Here is a 15,071-nt window from a genome sequence, read left to right as displayed (position 1 = left end):
CATGAGGAGTGCGAATCTGTTTGTTGCTCTCTCCATCAAATTATGAAAACCACTGATGTCCTCCGGTGGAGAATCGACAGGCTATGGCGAAGGAGAAGACGGTGACGGAATGAGACAATCGTCCCACTCTCTGCAAGGGTCCGTTATCTCTCCCTCCTCCTGATCATCATCAGTGGTCACTGGTTCCTGCTGAGATTTTGCTGGTGGAGATCTAGGCAAGGGCTCTGGTAAAATGTCTCGCCTACGCACTGGCGTACCTGGCACAGAGCGTGGTTGAGGCGTAGCCACTGGTAATTCTTTAGAGGTATGAGGTACAGGATATCTCTTTATAATCCTCTAGCATGAACTGTAGATCCTTTAACAATGAAGATGGAACACTCATCATCACCTCCTGATTCTCTTGGCGGTATTGTTGCTGGGGACAATTTAGAAATTCTTCGTATTCGTCCTCTGAGTCGCCTTCTTGGTACTTCACATGTAACTGCGACAGGCTACTAGCGTAGCCAAAAGGATCATCCTCTCCTTCTTCTGACTCGTCCTCCTCCAACAGGTGAGATGGTACCAGAGGTGTCACCTTACTTGGAGAGGTAAGTTCCGGGGTAATTGTCCTCTTCCTGGCCCAAAACCGTTTTTCTGGTTTTTTTTCCCTCGTCAACGAGCCCGTCGACGAGATCGCTATCGAAACTCCCGTTGGTATCATCGTCGTCGACGCTACCGTCGACGTAGCTGTTACCGTCGCTGCCGTCATCGATCCCGTGGTCGCTGTCCTCATTGACGATCCAGTCGATGACCCGATTGAATCCGTAGTCATTGTCGTCGTCGATGCCATCGTCGTCACAGATCTCGGCGTCGACACTGCCATCGACGGTGGTACTGTCAACGGCGATAAAGCCTTTGAAGCAGCTTTTACCTCAGATTTCGTTGTTGATGATGTTATTTTCTTCATCAACGTTCCCGCCGACGATGCCGATTTTCCCAATCTTTCCTCAGGAAGTGTGGAGGCCGGCTTCTTGACTGAATGTTTGACCTTAGGGGGTGATTTTGAGGGCTCTGAGCTTGTCCTCTTGGTATGTTTTACCCCTGAAGCACGCCCCTTGCTCTCCTTTTCCTTGCTTGGAGGAGATTTAGAGGGACTGCGCTCAGAAGACCCTAGGGTGGTCTTTTCAAGGACCTTCTTAGGTCTTTCCCCTGAGGTATGAGCCTGAGGAGATCTGCTTCTTTTTTTTAGATCTCCTAGAAGATGAAGACTCTTCCTCACTGTCACTAGACATGACTTCCTTCCTGGCTTTTAGCTTTTAAAGCCATAGTAAAAGCCTTCTTTCACGATGCCTCAAAGTTTTATTGGAAAAGGTACGGCATACCTTACAATCCTTTGCCTGATGGTCTGGATAAAGGCAGTAGGTGCAATCCTTATGAGGGTCGTCTGTATAGAGCCTTTTCTTCGAACAGGTGGCACAGGCTCTAAATATACCTTTTTTCTCCTTGCCAGCCATTGAGCACATGAGAAATAGTAGGTAATAATCCAAATAACTAAATCTGAAGAAGAAACTCAAATCCAATCCAGATTGAGCAGAAACTGAAGAGTTTGAGCAGAGCTCAAAGGAGACTCCCTAGCACAACGTGCGGTAGAAAATCTGAGGTGCAAAAGGTTCTCTCAGGAGGGTTTTAGAGGGTGAGGAGATCTGATTGGTTCAGGGAGAAATTTGGTCTCTTTTACATAACGAAGGTTATGGGTTGCAAAAGGGAAATGGGCCTTGGCCTCTTTTCAGTTTGCTATACTACTAAGGATTACTTTTTTATGTACCAGAGACTCCCGTCTCGACGACGGGGAATGATTCAGGCATGTGAATCTATGAAAAGGCCAATACTGGAGTAACTGTGAATTGCTCTGAGAAGCAGCAACACAAGTAAAAAGCCTGCAGAATGCACGGAGCAAGCTCAAGCAGGTACTTGCATGAGTCTCTGAAGTAAACATGCTCACAGACCATAAGTGAAGCCACCATGGCTCTGGGACGATATTCAGATTGGCGAAGGAGAAGATCTGCTCAAAGAATAGCAATGTATGTTTGATGAAAGGTGCTCTGTGCCTTTGGATGGTAAAAAGGATGGATCATAAGAATGGGGAACATTGGTCCTATCCAGTTGTGATGTGAAGCTCATCCTTGGGTGAGGGACATGAGGAAGTGGGAAAAATATAACATGCTAGTTTTCCTTACTGAGCTGATATTCTGTCAACACCACTGCAAGAATGTAAGGGTGGTTTTGAAGACCATCACAATCCAATGCCAAACCGAAGGCCCAAATAAGGGTAGGCCATCCAACGTCAATTCCACCATTGTCCCTTCGTTCTTGGACTGCCACTGACAGCATTATGGAACCAGACAGAAAAACTTTTAAATGTCACCCACATGCTAGGAGAAACCTACCATTTTGTTAAGTAGGTCCTGAAATCAAACCTCCACTTTGAGGGTTAATCTCCAGGACTCATAAACGTAATGACAGTTCCGCCAAGCCATCATTGGACAGTGAACACATTCCCACCCTGCCCCTCAAAGTGGTTTCCACTAAACATTCAGAAGCTATTTTTTGTGAAATATGTCAGCCACAACAGTAGACATCTTTAAATTTGGTAACCCAACTCCGACTAGTTCTTACAACTGAGAGTCTAGGTTTGCAGCATAGAAAGTTCAAACCACTATGGTAGGAAGACATTGGAGCAGCAGTACCATAATAAAGCAAAACTCTCACTCTATGATGGTGTCCTGGAGCCTACGTCTGAGCCGTCAAGACTAGCTCTTGACAACAAGAAAGGTGTCCAGTACAACAGGCTCTCTTCACATGAAGACATCAATACAAGAAAGCATGAATGACAAACATTTAGTTTCATTACTAAAAGAATTTAAGAAGAAGGCTTAGTGTTCATCATGCTATCTGGTATTAGATTTGCTCTATCTAAAAGTATTAGCAAGTCAGTGCTGTCAAAACAGAGAGAAAGTGGGGGCACACACAATGGTTCAGACAACTGAAGTGCTCCAGGAGGTTTGGTCCTCACCTCAGGAAGGTATCAGGGAGACTAGGTTTGCCTCACAGGAATCTATTAGAAATAAAAGAAGCAATGCGTTCCAATGGTGAGAATCCCACTTCCTAATGTGAATGCTGCCTTTATCTTACTATGAAAAGATATGAGGTATTTCTCACGACTCAAGTGTTGGTTAGATTAGGCCATCATCACAGGAAGATACCAGATCCTCCCAAAGGGATAAGTACATCACCCGAAACATTTGTCTCACCACAGGCTGATGTCGGCGAGAGTCTCTCTGTTTTTGGGACCAGCATGGAGCCCGTCTGAGAAGAGGCTGATGGGCTTCTTTGCAGCGGAGCAGGAACAGACAGAGTGGGGCTGGATCCTGACGACAACAGTGGGTTTAACAGCACCTGCTGTGTTGTACTCGGTGAAAGATGAGGAGAGAGATCTGATACCTGGCACAGCTGAGAAAATATATACATATTGTCAGATACATGTGTAGCACTGTTTCTAAGAAGGTAAAGCTAATCTACTCACCAAGTAAAGCTATAAACTCTTCGGCCACATTAGTATTGGTGTTAATAAACCGACTAATCAAGAATAAGAGAAGAAATAGACCTGCAATATGGAGCTGGAAACTGCACACGGCAGACTTTCTTTTTCTTGATCTTGTTCTATATGTTAGGGGGAGGCAGTGGTGCAGCTACTATTTCTTCTCCTGTACATCGACATTTGCAAATTCAAGCCTCTCCCCAAATGCAGCTGTGACTTCAGTGCACAGTCTTTACACAAGCATCCAGGCTTACTCTATAGTACAGGAGCTCTAGGCATAGTCACATTTCCCACTAACTAGTACACATGACTAGAAACTCATCTGAGAGGACTGGTGAATGAGTAATCAGCTACATCTTGCTAACATGAATGTTGCCTTTCGCAGTCCTTTGTGCCTACTTATTTACAATGACAGCCGACTCCAGAAGTACCAGCGGACACAAATGCAGAGATTGCAGAGGGGAGTGAGGGCTACACAGTGAAGCTTTGCAGCCACTGCTAAATAGAAACAAGAAATGCATTTTCTATTTTCAACATTTTATCTTTTGTGGCATTATTTTGGTTATAAAGCAATGTTTTGTTTATGTATTTGTATTGTGGATTCCATGTTACAAATATGAATATAAAATCGAACATTATAAAAAAAATCCGTATGTTTCGACCTATAATTTGTACATCAACATTGCTAAAAGCTTTGAGCCTTTATAATAACTTTTCTTAGTAGTTGATATAAAGGGGTCTATTATAATGGTGGGGGGATCGCTATCGCCCGTATGACAGTGGCGATTTACCGGCCATTAATCACCGCCCACCTCCCATTTCCTCCTGCCATATTACTATGGAGGGGTGATTGGGGGGGGAGGGACCCCGGCGGATGGAAAGTCCGTCCTCAAGTTTTCCGCCGGTTGACCAGACGACCAGGTGGAAAAGAGGCTGGATATGGTGGCGGTGTCTGGAAGACGCCGCTATCCACCTTACCATATCGGAAGATTAGTGCCTTTCCATGGCGGCAACGCATGCAGTGCATGACTGTGGAGGCCTGTTGCGGGCCCCCAGTGTGTTGGGGGGGTGGGGGTGCACATGGGGGGTACCTATGCTACCCCCTTGCAGGCACACAGTGCATCCATGGCATTGTGGCGGGCACAATGTTGTGGATGACCGCCGCCGTGGCTGTGGCATCCTGATTCCTGGTGCGGGACCGCCCCACCACCACCGCTAGGGTGCCATCCTAATAGACCCCATAGGTGTTAACATTCCCCCATACATTTCCCCAGATGTTGCCAAATTTTTTATCCGACCCATTAATTAATGCACACGAACACTCACTTTTTCACACTTTAGCCAGTTTATTGCAGCATGCCGCATAAGTCACTGGTTGTAATGATTACCAAAATTGTATGATGAATATGTGCTATCAACATGACAATGAAAATGAATTTCCTTTTTCGCGTACACAAGCACTAGGGATAAAGTGTGTTGCCTAAAAGGCTAACTAGAGGGTTCAGCTCCATGGCTAGCTTTATACAGGAGCTCATGAAACTCCCATCCAGTAAGAAATACTTAGGACACACTGAAGCCATATATACCCAATCCATGACATTGTCATCCTGACAAGTGGGACACTGACTAGAAATATTAGTGTTGATATTTTGCAGAAAAGAATGGGTGTATTATAGCATCCATTCAGTGCAATACTGCATTTGTCTCAAATGTGTCCCTTAAATTCATGTGAAGTTCATGCTAAGAACAATCCCTATAAATATGGTATTGGTTGAAAAACACTCTGCCAGACCTAATGCACCATGTATATTGGTTAAAGTCAGAGTTTGAAAGGTGCTAACAAATTCGCAATATGAAACGATATCATTTCAATCCTGCTCCGAAACTGTATGCTGACCGACTTCCCACTAGCCAGGTAGTGCTTGACATGGATAATCTTCTGCCATATTTTGAACTTCTGCGTGTGCAAACAAGGAATTAAAAAAACATTTCTGTTTAATGTAGCCAATGCCATGCACTTTAAGATTAAGAGGTTTGCACAAAAAGGGTAAGTCATCCCTTCCTGTCAAATATGCAATTAGTGAGTCATAAAAAACAACAACATACAATTCAGAAGAAAATAAAGAGAAAAATAATGGACAAAACTGGCTTGACAATAAAGTATAAAATTTGGAAGGGCAAGGCTGACTCCTCTAGAATAGAGAAAAAAGACTGTGGACTTATAGGAGGTCGGTAATGGGCCAAAAGAAAACTCAATTAGTAACCTCCTAATTTTATCAAAGCAACTCAACAGTAGAAAACAAGGAGGCTTCAAAATAAAAATAATAGGTAGTGATATGCATATTTTTTCTATGGCCGTTCTGCCAATAATAGACTGTGAAAGAGTCAGTGAGTAATTAATGTCGTTGTCTTAACAACTGAGGATAATGAATTATAAAAAAGATCAACTTATTTTCAGTAATATGAATCCATAGACACATCTTGGGCCTTTTTAGTTTAGAAGAAGTTATTATCAGCTAATATAATGGAATCCAGAATCTTGTTTTGGAATAAAAAGCTATTACTCTGAAAAAACAAAGTGCATTGTACCACGGGACTACGTCACAGAGCTGCTACAATCCTGCTAGTGCTATTACTATTACACAGCTCTATACAAGAATCATGTGGATACTTTACTCAGCTGCTACAATCCAACTAGTACTACTACTATTACACAACTCCATTCAAGTGCCACAGGGATATGTTAGCAGCTGCTACAATTACCCAACTGTTACAATCTTTTTAATACTACTACTATTGCACAACTCCATACATTTATCACGGGGATATGTTGCACAGCTACTACAATCCTGCTAGTACTACTACTATTACGCAACTCCATACAAGTACCACAGGGGTACGTTAGCAGCTGGTAATATTTCCCAACTGCTACAATCTTTTTAATACTACTACTACTATTACACAACTCAAGACAAGTACCTCTGGGATACGTTACACAACTACTACAATTACCAAACTCCTACAATCTTTTTAATACTACTACTATTGCACAACTCCATACATTTATCACGGGGATATGTTGCACAGCTACTACAATACTGCTAGTACTACTACTATTACGCAACTCCATACAAGTACCACAGGGGTACGTTAGCAGCTGGTAATATTTCCCAACTGCTACAATCTTTTTAATACTACTACTACTATTACACAACTCAAGACAAGTACCTCAGGGATACGTTACACAACTGCTACAATTACCGAACTGCTACAATCTTTTTAATACTACTATTACTGCACAACTCCATACAATTATCACAGGAATACGTTACACAGCGGCTACAATCCTGCTAGTACTACTACTATTACACAACTCCATACATGTACCACAGAGATACGTTAGAAGATGCTACAATTACCCAACTGCTGCAATCTTTTTAATACTACTACTACTGCACAACTCCATACAAGTATCACGCTGAAACGATATTCAGCTGCTACAATCCTGCTAGTACTACTACTATTACACAACTCCATAAAAGTAACACAGGTATACGTTAGCAGCTGGTAATACTTCCTAACTGCTACAATCTTTCTAATACTACTACTACTATTACACAACTCCATACAAGTACCACAGGGATACACAGCTGCTACAATAACCCAACTTCCACAATCCTTTAATACTACTACTGCACAACTCCATACATGGATCACGTGGACATGTTACTCAGCTGCTACAATCCTGCTAGTACTACTATTACACAACTCCATACAAGTACCACAGGGACTTGTTACACTGCTGCTACAATTACCAAACTGCTACAATCTTTTTAATACTACTATTGCACAACTCCATACAATTATCATTGAGATACCTCACACAATTGGTACATTCCTGCTATTACTACTACCATACACAGCTCCATAAAAGTACCACAGGGATACGTTAGCAGCTGCTACAATTACCGAACTGCTACCATCTTTTTAATACTACTACTACTTCTGCACAACTCCATACAAGTATCACATAGATACGTTACTCAGCTGCTACAATCCTACTGCTACTACTACACAACTCCATACAAGTACCACAGGGATACGTTGGCAGCTGTTCCAATTACCCAACTGCTACAATCTTTTTATTACAACTACTACTACTGCACAACTCCATTCAAGTATCACAAAGATACGTTACTCAGCTGCTACAATCCTACTACTACTGCTACACAACTCCATACAAGTACCACAGGGATACATTGGCAGCTGTTCCAATTACCCAACTGCTACAATCTTTTTAATACTACTACTACTACTGCAAAACTCCATACAAGTATCATGGGGATACATTTCCTAGCTGCTACAATATTCCTAGTACTACTGTGACTGCAAAACTCAATACAAGTATCACTCGATATGTTACACAGCTGGTACAATCTTGCTAGTACTACTACTACTATTACACAACTCAATACAAGTACCACATTGATACGTTAGTAGCTGCTACAATTAACCAATTGCTAAAATCTTTAGAATACTACTACTGCCAACTCCATACAATTATCATGGGGATACGTCACACAGCTGCTACAATCCTACTAGTACTACTACTATTACACAACTCCATACAAGTACCACAGGGATACGTTAGCAGCTGCTACAATAACCCAACTGCTACAATCTTTTTAATACTACTACCACTGCTGCACAACTCCATACAAGTATCACATGGATACGCTACTCAGCTGCTATAATTCTGCTAGTACTACTACTATTACACAACTTCATACAGGTACCACAGGGATAAGTTAGTAGCTGGTAATATTTCCCAACTGCTACAATCATTTTAATATTACTACTACTGAACAACTCCATACAAGTATCACATGGATACGCTACTCAGCTGCTATAATTCTGCTAGTACTACTACTATTACACAACTTCATACAGGTACCACAGGGATAAGTTAGTAGCTGGTAATATTTCCCAACTGCTACAATCATTTTAATATTACTACTACTGAACAACTCCATACAAGTATCACAGGGATGTGTTATCCAGCTGCTACAATCCTGCTAGTATTACTACTATTACACAACTCAATACAAGTACCACAAGGATACGTTAGCAGCTGCAAGAATTACCCAACTGCTACAATTGTTTTAATACAACTACTACTACTGCACAACTCCATAAAAGTATCATGGGGATACGTTACCTAGCTGCTACAATATTCCTAGTACTATTACTGCACAGCTCCATACAAGTATCACTAGATACGTTACACAGCTGCTACCATCCTGCTAGTACAACTACTATTACCGAACTCCATTCAAGTACCATAGTGAAACATTAACCGATTGGTACAATCTACTGCACAACTCCATACAAGTATCATGTCGATACGTTACTCAGCTGCTATAACTACCCAGCTGCTACAATATTCATAGTACTACTACTACTACTGCACAACTCCATACAAATATGACTAGGCTACGTGACACACATGCTGCAATCCTGCTAAGTCCTATGACTGTTAAGCAACTCCATAAGTACCACATGGACCTGTCACACAACTGCTACAATTACCCAACTGCTACAATCTTTTTTATTACTACTACTACTGCACATCCATGCACTTGTCGTTGGGATACGTTACACAGCTGCTACAATCCTGCTGTAAATGTAAATGTATTTGAGCTTATATAGCGCACAGCTACCCACAAAGGGTTTCCCGGCGCTTGCTTAGGGAACCCGTCCTGGTATTCCCCTGTGAGATAACCCCTGCAGGGTATCCACAAGGTGAAAGCCAGGCATCCCGCCGCGAGGGGCTGTTGTGGAGATTAAGCAAGCTATTGCCCAGAGTCGCAGAGTGTGAACCCGTGAGTCGAGAAGGCACCGGAGCGAGAATTATCGAGTCCGTGGAATTTTTGAGCCCAAGACCCGCCGAGGCGGGGAATTGAACCCTGGTCCAGGGCCGATCTCAGCTTCCGGGTCTGCCGCCTCTAACCCCTGAGCCACACTTCTCCACACTTCTGCTACTACTACTACTATTACACAACTCCATACAAGTACCATAGGGATACGTTAGCAGCTGCTACAATTATTCAACTGCTACAATCTTTTTAATACTACTACTACTGCTGCACAATCCCATACAAGTATCACATGGATACGTTACTCAGTTGCCACAATCCGGCTAGTACTACTACTATTAGAAAACTCCCTACAAGTACCAAAGGGATATGTTAGCAGCTGTTACAATTACCCAACCTCTACAATCTTTTTAATACTACTACTACTGCACAACTCCATACAAGTATACAGGTATCATGGGCATAACATGTATCATGGGCATACGTCACCTAGCTGCTACAATATTCCTAGCACTACTTTTACTGCACAACTCAATAAAAGTATCACTGGATACGTTACATAGCTCTTACAAACCTGCTAGTACTACTACTATTACCCAACTCCATACAAGTACCACAGTGATACATTTGCAGCTGCTACAATTAAAAGATTGTTACAATCTACTGCACAACTCCATACAAGTACCATGTGGATACGTTACTCAGCTGCTATAACTACCCAGCTGCTACAATATTTATAGTACTACTACTACTGCACAACTTCATACAAGTATACAGGTATCATGGATATATTTTTCCTAGCTGCTACAAATTTCCTAGTAGTACTATTACTGCACAACTCATTACAAGTATCACTGGATACGTTACACAGCTGTTACAATCCTGCTAGTACTACTACTAACAATAAAGACAAACAAGGGTTGAGGCAAAGAGCTTGCACCTGATTATTGCAAATGGCTTTATAGTGTAGCGATGGTGCTCAAATCCAGGAAGTACACCCCTCTTTACTTCCTATTTAGAAAAATCCAAATAACAACAGAAACAAAATTGGAATTAGCACCCAATTGTTATATAATTTTTGGGTGATGCTCTGTCCGATATAATTAATTGTTTATAGAATGATAAATAGCTATGTCGGCAATACATTAGTTTTGTAAATAGTACTCAGGATTCATTAAGTGTTTTCTATATTGTTTGTTAGTGTATAGTTGTATATATGTATATATATATATATTGATCTTAAGTAATGTATATATTGTTTTGTCTTTAGCCCTGAAGAAGTCTCAACAGAGACGAAACACGTTGGCTAAAAGAATCAGCATTTGACTATTTGGATATTAAAACGTCTGAAATGAATTAATAAAGAATATTTTTCGACCACAAGTGGACTTTGGACCTGCTTTCTCTATTTTTCTCTATGGACTTACGATGTTATGAAGACTAATGATCCTAGTACTACTACTATTACACAACTCAATAAAAGTACCACAGTGATACATTAGTAGCTCCTACAATTAACCAACTGCTACATTCTTTTGAATACTACTATGACTACAGCACAACTCCATACAAGTATCACGGGGCTATGTTAAACGGTTGCTACAATCCTGCAAGTACTACTACTATTACACAACTCCATAGAAGTACCACAGGGAACATTAGCAGCTCCTACATTTACCCAACTGCTGCAATCATTTTAATACTACAACTACTACTGCACAACTCCATTAAAGTATTACGTGGATAAGTTACACAGCTGCTACAATCCTGCTAATACTACTACTATTACACAACTCCATATAAGCACCACAGGGATACGTTAGCAGCTGCTACAATCTCCCAACTGCTATAATCTTTTTAATACTACTACCAACTCCACACAAGTATCACAGTGATATGTTACACAGCTGCTACAATCCTGCTAGTACTCCTACTACTATTACACAACTCCATACAAGTACTACAGGGATACGTTAGCAGCTGCTACAATTAACCGATTGTTACAATCTACTGCACAACTCCATACAAGAATCAAGTGGATATGCTACTCAGCTGCTATAACCACCCAGCTGCTACAATATTCATGGTACTACTACTACTGCACAACTCCATACAGATATCACTAGGCTACGTTACACAGATGCTACAATCCTGCTAAGTCCTACTCCTGTTAAGCAACTCCATAAGTACCACATGGACATGTCACACAACTGCTACAATTACCCAACTGCAACAATCTTTTTAATACTACTACTACTGCACAACTCCATGCAATTGTCATGGGGATACGTTACACAGCTGCTACAAAAGTGCTATTACTACTACTATTACACAACTCCATACAGTACCACATGGATATGTTAGCAGCTGCTACAATTACCCAACTGCTACAATCTTTTTAATACTAGTACTACTAATGCACACCTTCATACAAGTATCACATGGATACGTTACTCAGCTGCTACAATCCTGCTAGTACTTCTTCTATTACACAACTCTATACAAGTACCACAGGAATATGTTAGCAGCTGTTACAATTAGCCAGCCACTACAATCTTTTTAATACTACTACTACTACTACTGCACAACTCCATACAATTATACAGGTATCACAGTATACTTTACCTAGCTGCTACAATATTCCTACTACTACTATTACTGCACAACTCAATACAAGTATCACTGGATACGTTACACAGCTGTTACAATCCTGCTAGTACTACTACTATTACACAACTCAATAAAAGTACCACAGTGATACGTTAGTAGCTCCTACAATTAACCAACTGCTACAATCTTTTGAATACTACTACGACTACTGGAACATGGAACTGCAGACGGAGCTGCTGCGATTCTTTAGGTTAATCAGTCTCAAGGCATTTTTCCAACTACATCCCTCACCCTCTATTAATTCAAACACACCTTTTCATCCACCTTCCACATTCCTGCCCTCTGCAAGCATGATTCCCTCAGAAATCATTACATTTGAAAAATTAGTACAAAGAGATCTGTGACTTAGAGAAGAAAAAGCTCTTTATCCGCTACAATATTTCTCGCCAAGAGAAAAATGCCATAAGCACATTGAAGAGCAATTCATCGCTAATAATAAAAAGCACGGATAAGAGCGGTGGAATTGTACTCCAGGACATTGACTCCAATAAGGTTGAAATCCTTCGCCAACTTGGAAACACATACCATTATCAAAGGCTACCGGGGAACCCCGCAAAAGATATCCAAGAAACTATACTCAAACTCACCTCTGAAGCCTGTGCCGAAGGGTACCTGAGTAAAAAAGAATATAATTTCCTCAATGTAAGAACCCCCCGCTTACACCCTCCCCAAGATTCCTCTGGCTGGGATCGTCGAACCATACGGTATATAAATAGTATCGTATGGTGACGATACCCAGCTAGTAGTTTCATTGGCCCATGAAGGCACCAGACATACTTCAGAAGGCCTGTTGAAATGCCTAGAGGACGTCAAGGAGTGGATGACGTGTTCCTCCTTAAAACTTAATGGAGACAAAACTGAGCTCATGCTCCTGGGCTCAGTATCACCAGCGTCTCTCACCTCCCTCTGGCCTTCGTGCCTAGGCACCCCCCCCACTCCCAAGGATAGCGTAAAAAGCCTGGGAGTATGGCTTGATAAACATCTCTCCTTCTCTACTCAGGCCACCAAACTATCGGCCACATGTTTTGGTCTACTTAGAACTCTTAGGAAAGTTCTTCCCCTTCTACCAATGGAAGCAAAACAAGTGGCAGTACAGGGCCTGATTCAGTCTCGGCTGGATTCGAACAACGCTCTGTATGTTGGTGCACCAGAGATGACCTTGCGAAAGCTACAGGTGGTGCAGAACTGTGCAGCCCGCACCCTGCTACAGATTCCACGGACTCAATCAGCCAAACCCGCACTGATCAGTTTACACTGGCTCCCAGTGAAACAGAGAGTGGCGTTTAAGACACTATCTATTGCCCATCGGGCCTTCTGGAAGTCAGGCCCAGTTATCATCGGCAAACTAGTAACTCGATACCACCCAAAGAGAAACCTTCGTTCTGCAGAGGCTTTTCTGACCGTGGTGCCCAGAGTAAGGAGAGCCAGGACCGGAGGAAGGCTGTTCTCTGTAAACACCGCTAAGATGTGGAACTCACTCCCCCTACAACTTCGGACCAATTCAAACCTACTCTCGTTCCGCAAACAATTGAAAACGTATTTGTTTGCCAGATCCACCGATTCCTAAATCTTCCGTCACTCCCAGTTCTGTCCTCATGCCTCAGCGCTTGGACGCCCCTTGGGGCAGCAATCGCGCTATACAAATAACAATACAATACAATACAAGATTCACAAAAACTCGGACAATCCCCCTAGCAGACCATCGTCTATGCTTGTGGGTCAATCCTTGAACCATTGGGTGCTTATGTAGATTTCTTTATTAAAGGATTCGTGCCCGGGACAGCCTGCTATGTAAGGGACAGCATGGCAATGATAAACCTGGTGGAACACTATCCCTTCGACCCGGCAAATAATACACTGTGTACCATGGACGTGGAGTCGCTGAACACAAACATTCCCCAGACAGCGGCTCTACTGGTCATCCAGAAAACTCTTGATTCCCGTCCACGCCCACACAAAGTACTAACTTTGCTTTGTTCTTCAACTTCTTGAGCTATGCCTTTCCAGAAATGTTTTCATTTTTGATAATGTTTACTATCAACAGATCAAGGGTATGTCCATGGGGGCGATTTTTGCCCCCAACCAGGCAATCCTCTATATGGACGCACTTGAGACTGGTTCAATTTTGACAGATGGGAACTTCTTCCTATCAGGGATTGGACTGTGGCGCCATTATATTGATGATATTTTCCTGATTTGGAATCTTGCCGTCAATGCGCTACACCAGTTCCTTCACTGGCTGAATAATAATTGGGCCGATCTAAACTTCACCTTAGCGCATGACAAAGCAAAAATTGCCTTCTTGGACCTAACAATTTACCACAACGAAGGGGAACTACTCACGCGCCTCTTTAGAAAACCGACGGAGCGTAACACGCTCCTCAGCTATGACAGCAACCACCCCGGGCCCTAAAAGACTCTCTTCCGTATTCCCAGTTTTTAAGGATAAGACGCAACTGCTCTTCCAAAACAGACTACTTTAGGGAGGCTAATATTCTTACCAACAAATTAAAAAACTGTGGCTACCCAAGAAGGCTAGTGAAGGCTGCATCCAAAAGGGCATGGTACTGTCCAAGAGAGGCCTTGTTGACACCTAAAACACGTGACAAATCAGAAAGGATAGCCTGTGTCACTACCTTTTCGCCTGTCTCTAACAAAATCAGAAAATCTATCCTAAAACACTGTCCCACAATTAATGCAGTTACTATCAATCTAGAGAGACCACTTTTTGCTTTTCGAAAAAGTAGAAACCTTAAAGACCATCTGGTTAGAGCCGCCCTACCAGCCCCTAAACCCAGATCAACCAATGAATCAAACTGGGGGTTGCCACCATTGCTTGGACATGTGAAATGTGGTGGCTGTAATGTTTGTGAATATACAATTGAGGCTCGCAATTTTAGTCACAATGGTGTCACTGCTAAAATGAAATGCTGTGGTGCTCACATTTC

The 15,071-nt window shown here is 42.2% G+C and overlaps 1 protein-coding gene across 1 annotated transcript in view; it reads right to left on the bottom strand.

Annotated features, from left to right (window-relative positions):
• Positions 1-15,071, bottom strand: part of MLXIPL (MLX interacting protein like) — a 941,138-nt gene that overhangs the window by 120,606 nt on the left and 805,461 nt on the right. The window contains exon 11 of the mRNA XM_086954697.1: positions 3,291-3,489. Within this exon, the coding sequence (XP_086810823.1) occupies positions 3,291-3,489 (199 nt within the window). The remainder of the gene's footprint in view (positions 1-3,290; positions 3,490-15,071) is intronic.

Source organism: Lissotriton vulgaris, chromosome 2_1 (genome assembly GCF_964263255.1).
Source record: "Lissotriton vulgaris chromosome 2_1, aLisVul1.2, whole genome shotgun sequence".
NCBI lineage: Eukaryota > Metazoa > Chordata > Amphibia > Caudata > Salamandridae > Lissotriton > Lissotriton vulgaris.
This window is presented reverse-complemented; position numbering and strand designations above follow the sequence as displayed.